Source organism: Aspergillus versicolor (assembly GCF_001890125.1).
Source record: "Aspergillus versicolor CBS 583.65 unplaced genomic scaffold ASPVEscaffold_6, whole genome shotgun sequence".
Taxonomy (NCBI): domain Eukaryota; kingdom Fungi; phylum Ascomycota; class Eurotiomycetes; order Eurotiales; family Aspergillaceae; genus Aspergillus; species Aspergillus versicolor.
In genome coordinates, this window is record NW_024467529.1 from 119,726 (window position 1) to 133,594 (window position 13,869).

The 13,869-nt window shown below is 52.2% G+C and overlaps 6 protein-coding genes across 6 annotated transcripts; 1 reads left to right on the forward strand and 5 right to left on the reverse strand.

The window, feature by feature from the left end:
* Positions 1-1,168: 1,168 nt before the first annotated feature.
* On the reverse strand, positions 1,169-2,858 carry ASPVEDRAFT_133905 (putative cellobiose dehydrogenase; the record flags this gene model as incomplete). The annotated part of the gene is made up of 2 exons (XM_040807071.1): positions 1,169-1,273; positions 1,326-2,858. 2 exons carry the CDS (start codon positions 2,856-2,858, stop codon positions 1,169-1,171), a joined length of 1,638 nt encoding a protein of 545 aa, XP_040668799.1.
* Positions 2,859-4,892: 2,034 nt separating this feature from the next.
* ASPVEDRAFT_134630 (Ras-GEF domain-containing protein) lies at positions 4,893-6,362 on the reverse strand (the record flags this gene model as incomplete). Its single annotated transcript, XM_040807153.1, has 3 exons — positions 4,893-5,230; positions 5,290-5,506; positions 5,553-6,362. 3 exons carry the CDS (start codon positions 6,360-6,362, stop codon positions 4,893-4,895), a joined length of 1,365 nt encoding a protein of 454 aa, XP_040668800.1.
* A 449-nt stretch (positions 6,363-6,811) lies between these two features.
* ASPVEDRAFT_62918 (uncharacterized protein) lies at positions 6,812-8,898 on the reverse strand. The gene is made up of 4 exons (XM_040815646.1): positions 8,591-8,898; positions 8,271-8,541; positions 7,879-8,221; positions 6,812-7,829 (listed from the first exon to the last, which is right to left on the reverse strand). The coding sequence occupies exons 1-4, from the start codon at positions 8,857-8,859 to the stop codon at positions 6,898-6,900; spliced, it is 1,815 nt and encodes a 604-aa protein (XP_040668801.1). The 5' UTR covers positions 8,860-8,898; the 3' UTR covers positions 6,812-6,897.
* A 1,757-nt stretch (positions 8,899-10,655) lies between these two features.
* ASPVEDRAFT_84504 (uncharacterized protein) lies at positions 10,656-11,533 on the reverse strand (the record flags this gene model as incomplete). Its single annotated transcript, XM_040817545.1, has 2 exons — positions 10,656-11,083; positions 11,146-11,533. 2 exons carry the CDS (start codon positions 11,531-11,533, stop codon positions 10,656-10,658), a joined length of 816 nt encoding a protein of 271 aa, XP_040668802.1.
* A 405-nt stretch (positions 11,534-11,938) lies between these two features.
* ASPVEDRAFT_713041 (uncharacterized protein) lies at positions 11,939-12,939 on the forward strand. The gene is made up of 3 exons (XM_040816111.1): positions 11,939-12,183; positions 12,232-12,684; positions 12,732-12,939. Exons 1-3 carry the CDS (start codon positions 11,956-11,958, stop codon positions 12,855-12,857), a joined length of 807 nt encoding a protein of 268 aa, XP_040668803.1. The 5' UTR covers positions 11,939-11,955; the 3' UTR covers positions 12,858-12,939.
* Positions 12,838-13,867, reverse strand: ASPVEDRAFT_42574 (SDR family NAD(P)-dependent oxidoreductase). The gene has a single exon (XM_040812614.1). The coding sequence runs from the start codon at positions 13,834-13,836 to the stop codon at positions 13,021-13,023; it is 816 nt and encodes a 271-aa protein (XP_040668804.1). The 5' UTR covers positions 13,837-13,867; the 3' UTR covers positions 12,838-13,020.
* Positions 13,868-13,869: the final 2 nt, after the last annotated feature.

The following is a 13,869-nucleotide window of genomic DNA, read 5'->3' on the forward strand; positions in this document are numbered from 1 at the left end:
CCTTTGGTGCCATCTCATATGTTTTCTGGATGCCATTAGAGCGATGTATCAAACCCAGGATTGGGAATATACTCACTGGAGAAGCGACTTGTGCTGAAACCCCTTGTGATTGCAGTTTTCGCGTTGACAGTAATATAACTCATCTCGTGAAGCACCAACGGCATCCAATGAAGGCATTTCGGCTTCTTCAAATCTCCAATGCGTACTGGTGATCACGTCTTGGGAATCTGTACTGTGACCGGTGGGGGTATTCTCTGTAATAGCCCTGGCAAAATCGTTGCCCCAAAGATCTTGACCCGACTCAGTCGATGATGAACCCGACATAGCACTCTATAGAGGGAACTGAATGTCGAAAAGGTACCAATCGATGAGCGGATCATGGTCTCGGGAGTCTTTCATAGCATGCTCCTTGGAGCCGGACATTTGTAGCTCGGCCGCAAGTTCAGGTGGCTGAGAGATACCATCATATTGGGTATTGGATAGGGATTCCGCATAGTCGCTTATCACTGTTTGAGGGTGGCTGTCTAGAAAGGAAGTGCCGGAGTTCGAATGAGAGCTGATACCTGTTCCCAGCGACATCCAGTCCGCGGACTCGCTCTCACCAAGGAACCGTGGATCCATGGTTGGCAGACTGTTATGCAACGATAGACAAGAGACCGGATCCGCAAGAGAATATATGCTCTGGTGAATCTCCCTGCACTGGTATGCCCCGCGATTGATGACGACAGAGAGAGAATGAAGCGGTCAGCCTGACCCAATGAATCTTCCACCCAGCTGCCTGCCTACTGACCGCTAGTTGATGGCGACCAGGCTTGCAGCTTGGCAATGCAAATGAATATCTATCTTGCATAGACGGAAGGCTTCGTCGCGGCCGCTAGTAAGCCGAGGCTTCGTCCGATACGAACTAAGGTGGAGGTTTGGGGTTTCCCATTGCTGGGGCAATCTACAATATTTGGTATCAAATACATCGTCCGAACAACATCAGTAATGGGAAGCGCTACCATTGAGCCCTCAGTCCAGCCCTAGAAGTGTCGCCTCGAATAAGACACACGAGAAGAAAAAGTTAATTTGCACACGCCTTCTAGCAACCAGTACTTAAGGCAATATATAGTACAGAGAACTAAAGAGATGAGAACAGATCTATAACTAAAAGAAATTCGCAGTCCTATTACTGGGCAAGAATGCGGGCGGCCGCAGCCTCTGCAACAACCATGATAGTGGTCTGGATGTTCCCAGTGGGAAGGTCGGGGTGGATACTGCCGTCAACGACATACTTCATTAAGGAGTTAGTAACATGGATATAATCATAAAGTGAGGTTTCTTACCAGGTTGTCCGTTCCGTACACCTTGGTGTTGACATCCACAACGGAGGTACCGTTCTTACGGCCGTCATCGGTGCCCATCTTGGCGCTCGAAGTGTAGTGATTGCCGGTAGATGGGGATGCGAGAATCTCAGAGACGTTGCGGGAGGACTGGAGCTCAAATCCAGAGTCTGATGCGCCGAAGTCGTCGATAAGCGACTGGACGAACATGCGGGCAGCCAGGATATCATCGGCGGTCTGCATGTAGGGAGATGTTTCAATCACGGTGTTCTGCTTCTCGTCCAGGCCAAGGAGACCGGCCGAAGTCAGGCCATGGGTCAGGTACACCTTGATCTCGAGAACGGAGTCCTCCTGGGGAGCACAAGAGCCCTGGAAGTAGCGGGTGTGGCCGTGGACTTCGTTTGAAGAGAAGAAGATCATTCGGTGCTTGCCCTGGGTCAGGAGGCCACTGCCCTTGCCATAGAGGCTGATGTCCTTGGTGCTGGAACCATTCAAGATAGCATCGTAGTCGGGGATGCCGAAGTCACCAGGGGTCTTGGTTGTGATCGTGAAGATAGGGTGGTCCTTCAAGCCAACACCGACAGGGAGGTTGATCCAGTCCTGCTGGGGGGGAACAGCGATGCCGCTCTTCTTCGCAGTTTCGATCTGCTTCTTAGGTCCAATACCGGAATTGAACAGCAGACGGGGGGTAGAGAGGGCGCCGGCAGCAAGAACAACACGGCCATTGGGAGCAAGCGAGATAATCTCAGATGCGCCAGAGGGAGTCTCGACCTCAACACCAGTGACTTGGCTTCCAGAGCGCACGACACGGAGGACTTTGGTGTTCAGACGCAGGGAGAAGTTGTTGCTCTTCTGGGCCAGAGGGAGGTAAGTGCGCACAGGGCCAGCACGGACCTGGTCCTGGATATTCCATGATGGGTAGCTGTAGACCTGGTGCTTCTCGTGAGGCTGGCGGATCATGTCGACGGACCTCCAGCCCAGCTTGTCGAGGAACTTGGAGAGGACAGAGTAGAGGCCCTGGTCGTAGCGCTTCCCATCGGCGGAGGGCAAGATGGTACCGGGGTTGCGTTCGTAGAGTCTCTCAGCTGCAGGCTCGATGTCCCTCCACTTCCAACCATCTGGCCAGTTCCTGTTGTCGTCAAAGTCGTGCTGCGAGGGGTGCACGAAGACCATGTAGTTGACAGTGACACCACCGCCAAGCACACAGGCAGCCATTCCTGCAGTGTCGGAGCAGATGTATTCGTTCCACACATCGAGGGATCCAACATCGGCGGACAGACCGGGGAGATCGATCGGAGTCAGGGTTCGGTTCCAGGGCAGAGTCTCGTTGGCACCGGTTGCCACAGTCGGACCAACACCTCGTTCAAGGAGGAGCACATTCTTGCCAGCTTCGACGAATCTTTCGGCTGTGATGATACCAGCTGGGCCACCACCGACAACGATATAGTCGTATTCGCCGTGCTTGAGGCCCGCCGCCGAAGCAACAGCTCCAGCAGCTAGAATGCCTACCTGGCAGACTACTCGAGAGAATCGCATTGTCAAAGTGCAGATTATTGTCAAACGCGCAGTCAAATTCTGTCTCAGACCTGGGCAGAGTCGGCATTTTAATCTCTGCCCGTATCCGGCGGGTTACAGCCAAGGGCATGTCTGGAACCAGCGCCCCGTTTTGTGTCATCTTGCCCGAGAAACACGCCGACAGTTTCCGCTTCAGGTTTAGAAACTTGACTGACACTGCTGAGGATCTGGTCCAAGAAACGAAGTGGATCCGTGGAGGGGCCGTTAAGATTGCAGTCTCGCACCACCGGCTTCAGTCAGCGATTAGCAAGCACGATAAGATGGATCACCAATAAACAGGAAACAGTGACTGAATGCCAGAATGAGCGTAGTCTGGCGGCCGTTGATCTTGATTAGGGCACAGTGGACACTTAACGGGGTGACACTGACAGGCTGGCAGCTGTCCCAGAATTATAACGGCCCACTACCATGCCGAAATAAAGCCGGCCGGTGCTGAAGAATGTTCCAGTGAGGGTTCAGTTCACCGGAAGTGCGCTTAGCCGTATTAACAAGGAATAGTGTATTTCCGTCCTAAACAGCATCTCTAGCTTCAGCCTGAGGGTGAAAATTTCCTCTTACATCAATACAAAACCGTCGACCTCGCTCTAGTGGCGCCCGCACCGCCCTCAAAACTCCCAGTCTAAGGCTGGTAGGATTGATAGGGTTGATTCCGGGCAGATGCGCCTCGTGCATTTGACGATATTAGACGACATTTTGGTGGCTGAGCTATATATCCGAGATGTCTCGCAACAGACACGTCAAAGGGCGAATTACACTAATAGGCCAAAAATCTAGCCATACCCCCCGAAACGTCATTTTATCCACACCTTTAACCTTAATATCTCCAGGAATTCTTGGTGTTTTGACTCCATACAAGGTGCGATCGATAGCTATGATCAGCATTTAGTATACCCGTTTGCCCTGATTACTGTTCGCACTCTTTAGTTGGATTTATTCGTTTTTTCTCTTCCAGTGCCGTAGACGACGTCGACGTTAGCGGTGATAACAGGGGTAAGCTCTCCCCAGTAGGCGATAGGGAGGCTGTAGTTCATCAAGCGCCTAAGCAATGGACGGAATCGTCGGGGGCCGCGGAGTCCGGAACAGTACACTTGAATGCCAGTGCCTGGTATATCGAGGTCCTACACGGTCTGGGCGAACCACGGGGATGCGTGGCTCAATTTTGGGATTCTGTGTATATCACTTTTAATGCGGCTGCGGCGTGTGTTGTAAGGGTGGGTCAAGGTTTCAAAGAACCAGACGAAGGGATTATTACTGGGCTAAGCTTAATATTTGTGTATTATGTACTTCTGTACTGCGAACTAATCTAACACATGGCACTGCCATAATAATCAGACTGAGTGGGCTCCCTTGTAGCGTGTTGGAGCTTCCTGCTAATGAAGCCGCAAGTGGCCCAAGGCCCAATGTTTCCCAGGCAGGTTCTCGGCGAGCCCAGTAGTATTACTCCGACTCCGTTCCAAGCATTGGCGTGCATATTCTTGTCGTTTCTCCAAGGCCGTAATCTGACTGTTGTGGGGTGGAGCGAGCTGCGGAAAGAATAGGAATCCTGCATTGCGGTGAAGTCGTCCTGTTGGATTGACATATGGGCATGCGTTCCAATGTACCCAATGTATCCCGATTTCAGGCCTCGTCTGACGTCGTCCTGCTCATCCACTTTATAGCTCTGGAGTCTCCCCATCCGATGGGGCTCCGTCCTGTCATGTTCAACAGCCAGTATTCGGAGGCTGGCAGGTCTTCCACAGAAAAAGCAATATGTGGCGCAGTGTGTGCTCGCGTAGATCTCCTGATGGGGTCTGGTCTTGCGAGCAGTGGGTTCATGCACATCCTGGCCAGTGCGATGCCTGAGCTGCTGAAGGAACTGTTGAGATCGACGCGATCGCCATCCCAACGCACCAAAGACTGGCTGAACTCAGCTTGGCCCGAATGATCGCGGGGCATGCGAGACTCATCACACATGGCCTCGGTGAATCGGATCAGATAAACGATAACTTTAGATCTTCAGTCGTCGAGGATCATGCATGCGACCACCATTGACGTCGTCATCCCCCCGGTTGCGGTGTACGTGTCGCGCGATCGACTGCCATCCCCTCGTCCCCGCGGGTCCAGCTGGCAACTGCGTTCCCACAGCTCGTGCACGTCGCCGGTAGACTGAAATTGGGCTGACAGATATTCCTGGATTTCTGGCACGGGCTGGAGGCAGTACGGCACCTGCTGGAAGCGCTGGACTTCGTGGATGGTGGACGCCAGCATCGAGTACTTTGTGAAATTGATCAGTCCTTCCGGTGTCAAGGCCTGGTTTCCCTCTTCGATAAAGACCAGGTCCTTAAGGAAGAGTCCTATTTTAACTTGTATTAGTGTTTCGACGGCGCCATGCTAAGGGTCTAGTGTGACCGACCGAGAAAAGGAATGCATGGCGGGACTGCGCAGCGTAGAGCATCGCGATAGCTCTGGTAGTTCTGATCAGTCGCTGTCAGAGCCTGCAATGGCTCCAGAATGCTGCAGGTGCGCTCTGTGACCATCGCCCAGGTGCGAGCAAGCCGGTAGACAGGGGCGCTTTCGAGGCCGGAAAGGATCGAGATCACAGCAGAGTAATTCTGCAGCTCGTGGCATGCCTAGACAGTCAGTATAGCCTCATTAGTAAAGAGTTGGTATGCGTACATTGGCCACGTTGACTAGATGCCCTATAATCTGCGTGCGCTTCTTCAAGTCCGATTCCGCAATAATCACAGCAGCAACCCAGCTCGACAGCTGGTTGAAGGATCGAATTAACTCTCGCACATTCGGCGCAGGCGTAGGTTCATCTTCGCTCTCTTTCTTCTGCCAGTTCTTGTTCAGCAGTTCCGTTGGCCGTACTTTGGCAAAGACGGACGCCTCCATCAGCGTCAACTGCCGGGCAATCTCTGTCGCATCGATCTTGAGGAACTGCAGCTTGTCCAGCTTCCGGGGGAGAATGGGCTTTGGGGCACTGGAAAATGAAGGCTGGGACCTCTTGACACGCTCACCACCGGAGAGCCGGGACTGGACGATTGCAAGAAGCTGCTGCCCGGCACTGGCCTCGTTAGAGATCGATTCAGAAACAAACAGATGCAGCTTCAGCAGATTCCTATGTGTCTCTGGCCCCGGGGGCTCCATCCAGAAGCTCTCCAGCCACTGCCTCAGCACATTCACCACCCTCAACTGGATCACAGGCTTCGTCTCTCTTATCCATTCCCCTCTCTTCGTTGGACTAAGCGTTTCAGGCGGCAGACAGTCAAACCGGTCCATGAGCAGGTGAAGAACATCCTCTCCAGACGCAAAATAGCTATATGTCGTCAGGAAAGCCCGATTGAACGCCGCGTCCAGCTTATCAGGACGAGTCAGATTGTCCACCAGCGCCTCAAGCGATCCAGCCCTGACAGCATCCTCCATCTCGTTATCCTCGTAGATAATGCCCTGCGGAAACTCGACATGGCTCGAGCCAGCGTCCATCCTCTTCGTGTTGACTAGCTCGTTCGAGCTCTGGGGCACAACCACCCAAGTAACCTGGACTTCGTTCTTGCGCATCAGCACGGGTAGCCTTCTTTGCGGGCCACGAGCAGCAGGGAGAGAAGCAGATAAATACTCCAGACCCAAGCAGGCCTCGGCCGACGTAACCGTGCACAGACGGGAAAGAAAGCCGGAGGTGCACCGTTCATTTAGGTAGCTAGGCGAGAGGGGCCAGCTCCACCTAAGCTGCATGGCAACTCGGGCCCTACGTCTGCGTCACTGCGTGATGGACCGAGCTTGTCCGATTTCGGATATGGAGCCTACTGGGACCTACTGGGACCTAACTGAGTCAGGGTGCTGGCTGTGCAAAATAGTTCGTTGCGAGTGGGCTTGTGTCAGTTGGTGGCTCGTGCTTAATAGCAGAGATTTGCTACATTTGCTACATATTAGCTGCACGAATGTCATAATGAGTCGTATAGTGGGTATCTAATTCTAAACTAACGCCAAGTAGTCGATGAGGATATGCAGGGTATACTGTCTAGACCACAGTCCCCCTGACCTGGACCTTTTTCTTCAAGTCGACGTCCCTGATAAGGATGCACCAGGGAATCGAAAGAACCATTATCCCACACCCAACAGAGAGTAATCTAAGCTCGGCATAGGCGTACGCTTCCTGAATAGCTGTCCTAACAGTGCTTCCAACAGGGTAGCTCGTTTGCGTCCCAAGGTCCTCGTAAATCATGTCGAGATTGTCCATCGCTGAATCAGGCAGGTATCGTACAAGGGCTGGATAGAAGGTATTCTGCCAGATCGAGGTACTAATGGTCAGACCTGCTGAGTTTCCAATCGTACCGACGACATTCAGCAAAGCCAGTACAGTCGCGACATGCTGGTGGTCGACAGCAGCGAGAATGGCAAGTTGCTCGACCAGGATAAAGATGGCTCCACTAATAGCCAGAAACACCTGGCAGAGGACCTGGTAACCAACGTTCATATTCGGCTTGCGGAAGTAGATCATCAATCCCTGCATGAGAATGTAGATGGGGATCGAGAAGTACAGCGTCCACTTGTACTTGCCAATCTTGCGGATAGCCCAACCGATGATCAACAATACTACACCAGAGACGACGTCGAAGATGTTGTTGATGTAGTTGGCAGTGGTTATGGTCAGGTTATTGTTGACCTGCAGCCAGGAGGTAAAGTAGTAACTCCAGCAATAGTTCGACAGCTGGTACGTGGCATCCAGCAGAACGGCGCCGATGATGGTTCGATTCGTTAACAAGCGCCACTCAAAGATCGGAACTGGAGCGAGAAGGCTTTCCCAGATGGCAAAGAAGAACAACATAGAGAATCCGACCACGAGCATGGCGATAATGTAGTCTGTGGCCCAGCCTTTCGCTGCGTAATCGGCGATGTCGAACGGAAGCTGGAAGAGCACCAGGCCAGCAGTGAATATGAAAACACCGAGTACTGTTTAATTAGATTTTATCACTAGATGGAAATATATGCGGGGGCTTACAGTCAAACTCAACCGTCCAATGCTGAATGCTTTCCCACACCGTTCGACCACTCGGTCTCTTCACCCTGTATCCCTCCTTGTGTGCCTTGAGCAGGTTGTACTTCAGAATGCCATACAGTGGGAGAGCCACAATTGGCATCGCGATCGCCCAGGCACCAAATCCCCAGCGCCAGGAGACCTCATAGTAGAATCGCTCTGCTACTTTCGGTCCAGCGAAAGCAGTGATAATATACGGAGACGACGTGAATGCATAGGCGAAGGCACGGTTTCTCAGACTCGACGCATCGGCCGTCACAACATCGATTGCGTATTCCATCCCGTAGAAGCCGATGTAGTAGAAGACCTAAATTGCTCGTCAAAAGTTGTCCACTACAAGGTAGATTCCGCCTTACATTCGCAGCGCAGTAGGCCTCGAAGGTATGGCAGGCGGCCATAAGAACCAGCCCTACTGTCAGACACAGCACCATGAAGAGGAAGCCCTCTGCACGACCCCATACATCCATGAGTTTCGCCATCGGGAGATAGGTTGCAGCGGCGAAGGCATCGCCGAGAGCCGTTGGGACTGCAGATAACGAATGGGCTTTGAACGCGCTGGTGACGAACGGGTTGAGACTGCTGGAGACGGAGAGTTGGAAGGCGCTGATGAAATACAGGAACCAGATACTGAACTAATTAGACAAGAGGAGAGTCTTTCCAATTTGAAGAGACGTACTTTATGAACATTGCAATCAGCGTGCCCTTGGACCAGGTCATAGTCACGGCCTCGACATCCTGGACACCGCGCTGGTTCCTGTTTGGTATAGAGTCGCGTGCCTCCGGGATGCCAAAGGCCTCAGCCCCGCCCTGCGAGTCAGAATTCTGCTGGCTCTTGCTCTGGTGGACCGACGGCTGCTCGATGGAAGCCTCGTCCGTGGCCTCGTTGTCCGCGGACATGCGGCGGAGGACGGTTCGAGTCCTCCGGATCAAAGGACGAACACCCATTATGCTTGAGACGAAATCGACAGAGACCGAGGCTGAAACTCACAGAGGGCACGACGAGCAAATAAGTTAGGTTATTAAAGTGGGCGGACGCACGAGTGGTCCCTGCACGCACCGTGCAGCCGAAGTCGGACGCTCGGACTGAAGCAGCAAGCAAGCCCGTCACAATGGATTCATCTGGCCGCTGTTCCCGCGTGAATTGAGCCGTAGCCAATAATACAGCAGGTTAGACGAAAAAAGACTCACAGATGGCTGGCTAAGGAACCCACTGGTCAATACTAATTGCGTAGCGCAGTGGGGGCACATAATCAGATAATCAGAATCAGATAATCTTATCAGATCATGGATCATTCGAAACAGCCACAGTTTAATTCTTGCATTTCGCTGTTTTTGAAATTAGTGTATTAAATTTTTACAAATTTGCTACAGTGTCCGTCTGTCTACTGGTTGTGCAGTTTAACAGGGACTGCTGCGACCGCGGCAAGAGCGGCCAGGAAAAAGAAATATGATGTCGAAAAAGCAATATAACCTTAAGATTTGGAATGATTTAAGAGGTTTAAGACATTAAAATGATGGGTGGGATGTCAATCCTCCACGTCCACTGATGTCACTGCGTCAATTCCACCGCCATTCTGCCCCCACTCTACCCAGGATGATCTACAGAGTACTGCAGAACACCTTCGAAGTAGAGTGATTAGGTTTAGGTTTAATTTATAAACATTACAGTTTTGACCCATACCTGAACTAGGTCACTAACTGCCCGGGCGTATATATTTACCCGTCCCCGATGCTTGACTCTAGTAACATTCATGTGGGAAATCTCTACAAGATCAATATGAAAGAGTCTGATTTCGCACTAAACACAGCTATGCAGCGCCTATTTATATCTTTCCATTGCAACGCTAGCAACAAGAAAGGTTTTCCTGTCATGAAGATTCATGTACTGTAGAAACGGTGAATGTCGACCTGGCCACTTTGATACTGATATAGGGTGTGAAGAGCTCCGCCTTCAACGGGATCGTCAATGCCGACACCTCAGAGCTAGGTAGTACGGCCCTGCTTCTCGGAGCTTCCGAATAGAACCTTGGTTACGGATGCTGCAGAGCCCATGGATTGCTACGGGTACAATTTACCGAATTATATTATACAATAAAGAGGCATATATACCACAATATTTTGTAATATAGAATCCAACAGATTATAAAACTTGTTCATGCATGGGTGAATAGCAATGGAAGCTAGTCACTCCATGTACAAGGATTGTTGAAAGAAATGGACATAGGAAAGACATGAGAATAGCCAGGGATTCAGCCTGACAACAGAAGAAAGAACATAGCGGGTTTGAGACACTGGGCTCAACATCCGACAGCTATCACCACCACATTACTGTCGTAGAACAGCCTTCACTAAACCATACTTGTTCATTTAAGGCTTCTCACAGCAGCACTTCTTGGTAGTTCCGCCACAGTCATCGCCGCTCATGTGGGAGAACTGGTAGGGCGCGCAGTACTCTTCGCACTTGCCGGACCAGAAGGAACTGCAGCTGCTGGGCTTGTGGCAGATGTCGGCTCTGGCGACGAGGTTATCGGCATCCGCGGCAGGGCTGGCGAGGGCAGAGGCGGCCAGGGTGGCAAGGACAACGAGGAAGTTGGTCTTCATTTTGGTGATTGATAAGAATTGTAATTGAGAATGATCTGGAACTGAGATTGTTTAGGACTGCTGGTTGAATTCAAGAGGGACGGTGCGAGTCCAATATCTATACCTCTGAGTTCAGCCTCCATGGCCATGCCAGGTCGAAATCAGCCAGACGGGCCGTAAACAGCAGCGATCAATGCTTGTATGCTGGACCTCTCTTCCGCAACAGCGCCGCCCTGGTAGTCAGGCAGGAGAACCTCAAAATGTCTTTCTCTCAGCTTGCCCTTGGCCATATCCGAGACCGCTCGAAGGTACGCACTTGGAGAGCCCCATAGTTCCGGCACGCTGTGGTGGCTCGAGACGGCATTCATCTTCCTCCAGCCTGCAAAGGCGGGCGATGCAGATGTTCCCACTGTTCCGACATCATATCCTGCAAAGGCACGCATATCAAGTGCTCCAATATCCGAGTTGATGGTGTTCTCAAGCAGTCGGAGGGCGAAGGTGTGGCAGTTGTTCCTGACGAAGTTGTACTTGGCTGTAGGAGAGGAGGACACAGGGTCACGGCATTGCATTTGCGAGATCACTTCCTCGGCTGGTTTAATTAGCATATATCAACTGGAAACGTCCTTTGACCATATAACAGAGGCGACGTACCCATTTGTGCCAGCTCAGTATCCGTCGCGCAGGTCTCTCCTACAACTCTATCAGGAGTAGCAGACTTCCAGGACTCCCAGCGAGTCTCATCCACGTATCGCCACGAAATCCCCATGCTCTCATCGGTGATCAGCTCGTATAGATAAGGGCCGATGCGCAGGGCCCAGTGCATCTGGAGCTCCGACGGGGCGGCGTATTTGGCAAGGCCCACGCCGTCATTCAACATGAAATTTGTCTGCGCGTACATTCCCAGCCAGCCGTCCAGCCAGCGACATTTCCAGACGATCGGACGCTCGTAACGGGAGGCGTTTGTCTCGATTATGGCGGCCTGTTTTGGCTGATTGCGGCCTCGCCGGCCACCGGCCAGGGACGAGGGAAGATGTGACATGACCAGACCTGGATGAGTCAAAATTCTGACCAAATTCAAAGTATACCGGCTGAGAATTAGTTCTTAAGTTGTGCCTTGGTATACTGCTATAGTCAGGCACACTCGGTGCTCAGCCCGTCGGGGCAGTGCGGCGATCCCGCGCCTTGACTCGCCTTGACATGCAAGGAGGACCCTGAAATAGACTAAAACAGATTTAAACAGGCTTAGGCAGACTAAAATAGACCGATCAGCAGCCGCTAACCAGACAAAAACTGGATCAGCATGCTTGCACTTACGGGCCAGCAAATCACCGACGGGCTCTGACTCGAGCACCTGGGCTGTCCAATCAAGCATTTGGGAACAGAACTAGTATTCGTCTTCCCTTATTATTTTTATAGATCGGAGTATGCAGAGTATGCCTTGCTCTGTTTAAAAGGGCTGCAATGCAACCCCTCGGTAAGCCCAGGCCTGCAACCATGCCTCAGCTCAGAAACCTGCCGTACTACGCCCTGTATCTCTTTACCTGGCCATACTATGGGACTCTCGTGAGATATACAATCGAGCCCCTCGAGCGCATCTCCGCCCCTCAAAAGGATCTGCTCGAGCTAAGCGAGCGAGTGCGAGACTTTGCGCTGGGAAAGGGCGAGGAGCTCAAGTACATCAGCTTCGCCGTATGTCCTTTCTCTCTTTGTTTTCGGAGTCTTTTCTAACTGTCACAGGCGACGATAAATACAGCTCTTACAGTGGCAACCTGGCCCCGACTGGATGGCTCGCCATGGGCTGTCTCTGCCCTCCTCTACACATCGCTCTTCTTCACCATCGGCGCCCTCGTCACCGGCTCCCAGCACCTCATGTTCTTCCACAAGATGTGCCCCTCCAATAACCACAGTATGGCCGACGGTCCATGCGATGCCGGAATGCACAACATGTTCCAAGTCGCGCGGGCGCAGTTTCTGGATGCGCGCAGCCGCTCATGGACTGTGATATTCAGACCAGAGGTTGGAGGAGCGACCGACAGTCTCCTGCTGCACAGGTCGATAAACCCCAGCATGGTTCTGACATGGCAGTGTCCTATTGCACTGATGGCCTGGTCGTGGGTTTCATACTCGGTTTCGATCGTGGTGTTGATTGCGAAGCCTTTTATGGTGGCCAACGACACTGACGAGCGAAAGGTATTCTCTTTCTTTTGCCATCTAATTATATGTGCTAACGATGGCAGACTGCGATATTTGGTTTAACTGCGGGCGCGATGATGTTCATCGCGTTCTTGTGGTCGTCGTGGTTCACATTCCAGACTGCGCGGAGCTTCAAGAACGTCAACACTTATCGTGGGCTGCCAAAGTAGTCTTGTATTATGCCTTTTATTTCTCTTTATATCTTGCATTTTAGCGTTATGCCTTGATGACCTTGATGAGTCGCATTTCCAGCTTTAACATGGCGATTTCACACAATACACATAAATACAATTAGACCACTTGTCTCATCTTTACTGTCCTCTTTATATAGGTTCAAGGATCACCAACCCAGCCACCATCAACAACATACGAGCTGCCCGTCACTGCACTCGCTTCCTCGCTTCCCAAGAACACAATCACCTTTGCCACATCCATCGGAACCAGATCTCGCTGTAGAGCCTGCCCTCGGAAAACCTCCGCACGGTACTCCGGCGTCAGGACATCGCGAATCTGCCGCTCGGTCGCAATCGCACCCGGCATGACGCTGTTAACCCTGATATTGTCGGCGCCAAATTCCTGGCTCTGCGTACGCGTCAAACCCATGATGGCCGCTTTGCAGGCCCCGTAGACCGGCGTGCCAGCAGCTGGAATACGCCATGTAATCGACCCCATATTGATGATACTCCCACCACCCAGGCTCTTCATCCCCGGTAGAAACGCCTGCGTAAGGAAAAAGACATGTCGCAGATTCGTATTCATGCTGAAATCCCACGCTTCAGCCGTGACATCCTGCGAACCAAGTCGCGCGACGCTGCCCGCCGCAGCGGCATTGTTAACCAGGACATGCACGGGCCCGTGCTCTTCTAGGATCTTTGCAGCGGTCGATTGCACTTCAGCGAGACTGCTCAGGTCGCAGTAGTAGAATATAGGGGCCTTGATGGCAGGACCAGCTCGGGATTCGGCCTCTGGTGTCCGCGAGACGACATGGTCGATTGTCTTCTGGGCGCCGTCTTTGGAGATGTCCAGGAAGATGACTTGGCTGCCTTGCAGGGCGAAGGCCTCGACGGTTGCAGCGCCGATTCCTTCTGCGCCGCCGGAGATGACGACTGTCTTGTCTTGCAGGCTGGGGTATATTGCTGGAGGTGCCATGATTGATGAAATTAATTGGATTGGAGATGAGGG

What these genes read in the sequence shown, in the direction of transcription:
- ASPVEDRAFT_62918 (XM_040815646.1), bottom strand. Translation starts at nt 8,859, where the DNA reads ATGGGTGTTCGTCCTTTGATCCGGAGGACTCGAACCGTCCTCCGCCGC. An exon ending in CTGATTGCAATGTTCATAAA is followed by an intron (nt 8,542 to 8,590) that starts GTACGTCTCTTC and finishes TAATTAGTTCAG; the next exon opens with TATCTGGTTCCTGTATTTCA. An exon ending in AGGCCTACTGCGCTGCGAAT is followed by an intron (nt 8,222 to 8,270) that starts GTAAGGCGGAAT and finishes CGAGCAATTTAG; the next exon opens with GTCTTCTACTACATCGGCTT.
- ASPVEDRAFT_713041 (XM_040816111.1), top strand. Translation starts at nt 11,956, where the DNA reads ATGCAACCCCTCGGTAAGCCCAGGCCTGCAACCATGCCTCAGCTCAGA. An exon ending in TCAAGTACATCAGCTTCGCC is followed by an intron (nt 12,184 to 12,231) that starts GTATGTCCTTTC and finishes TAACTGTCACAG; the next exon opens with GCGACGATAAATACAGCTCT. An exon ending in ACGACACTGACGAGCGAAAG is followed by an intron (nt 12,685 to 12,731) that starts GTATTCTCTTTC and finishes TAACGATGGCAG; the next exon opens with ACTGCGATATTTGGTTTAAC.
- ASPVEDRAFT_42574 (XM_040812614.1), bottom strand. Translation starts at nt 13,836, where the DNA reads ATGGCACCTCCAGCAATATACCCCAGCCTGCAAGACAAGACAGTCGTC.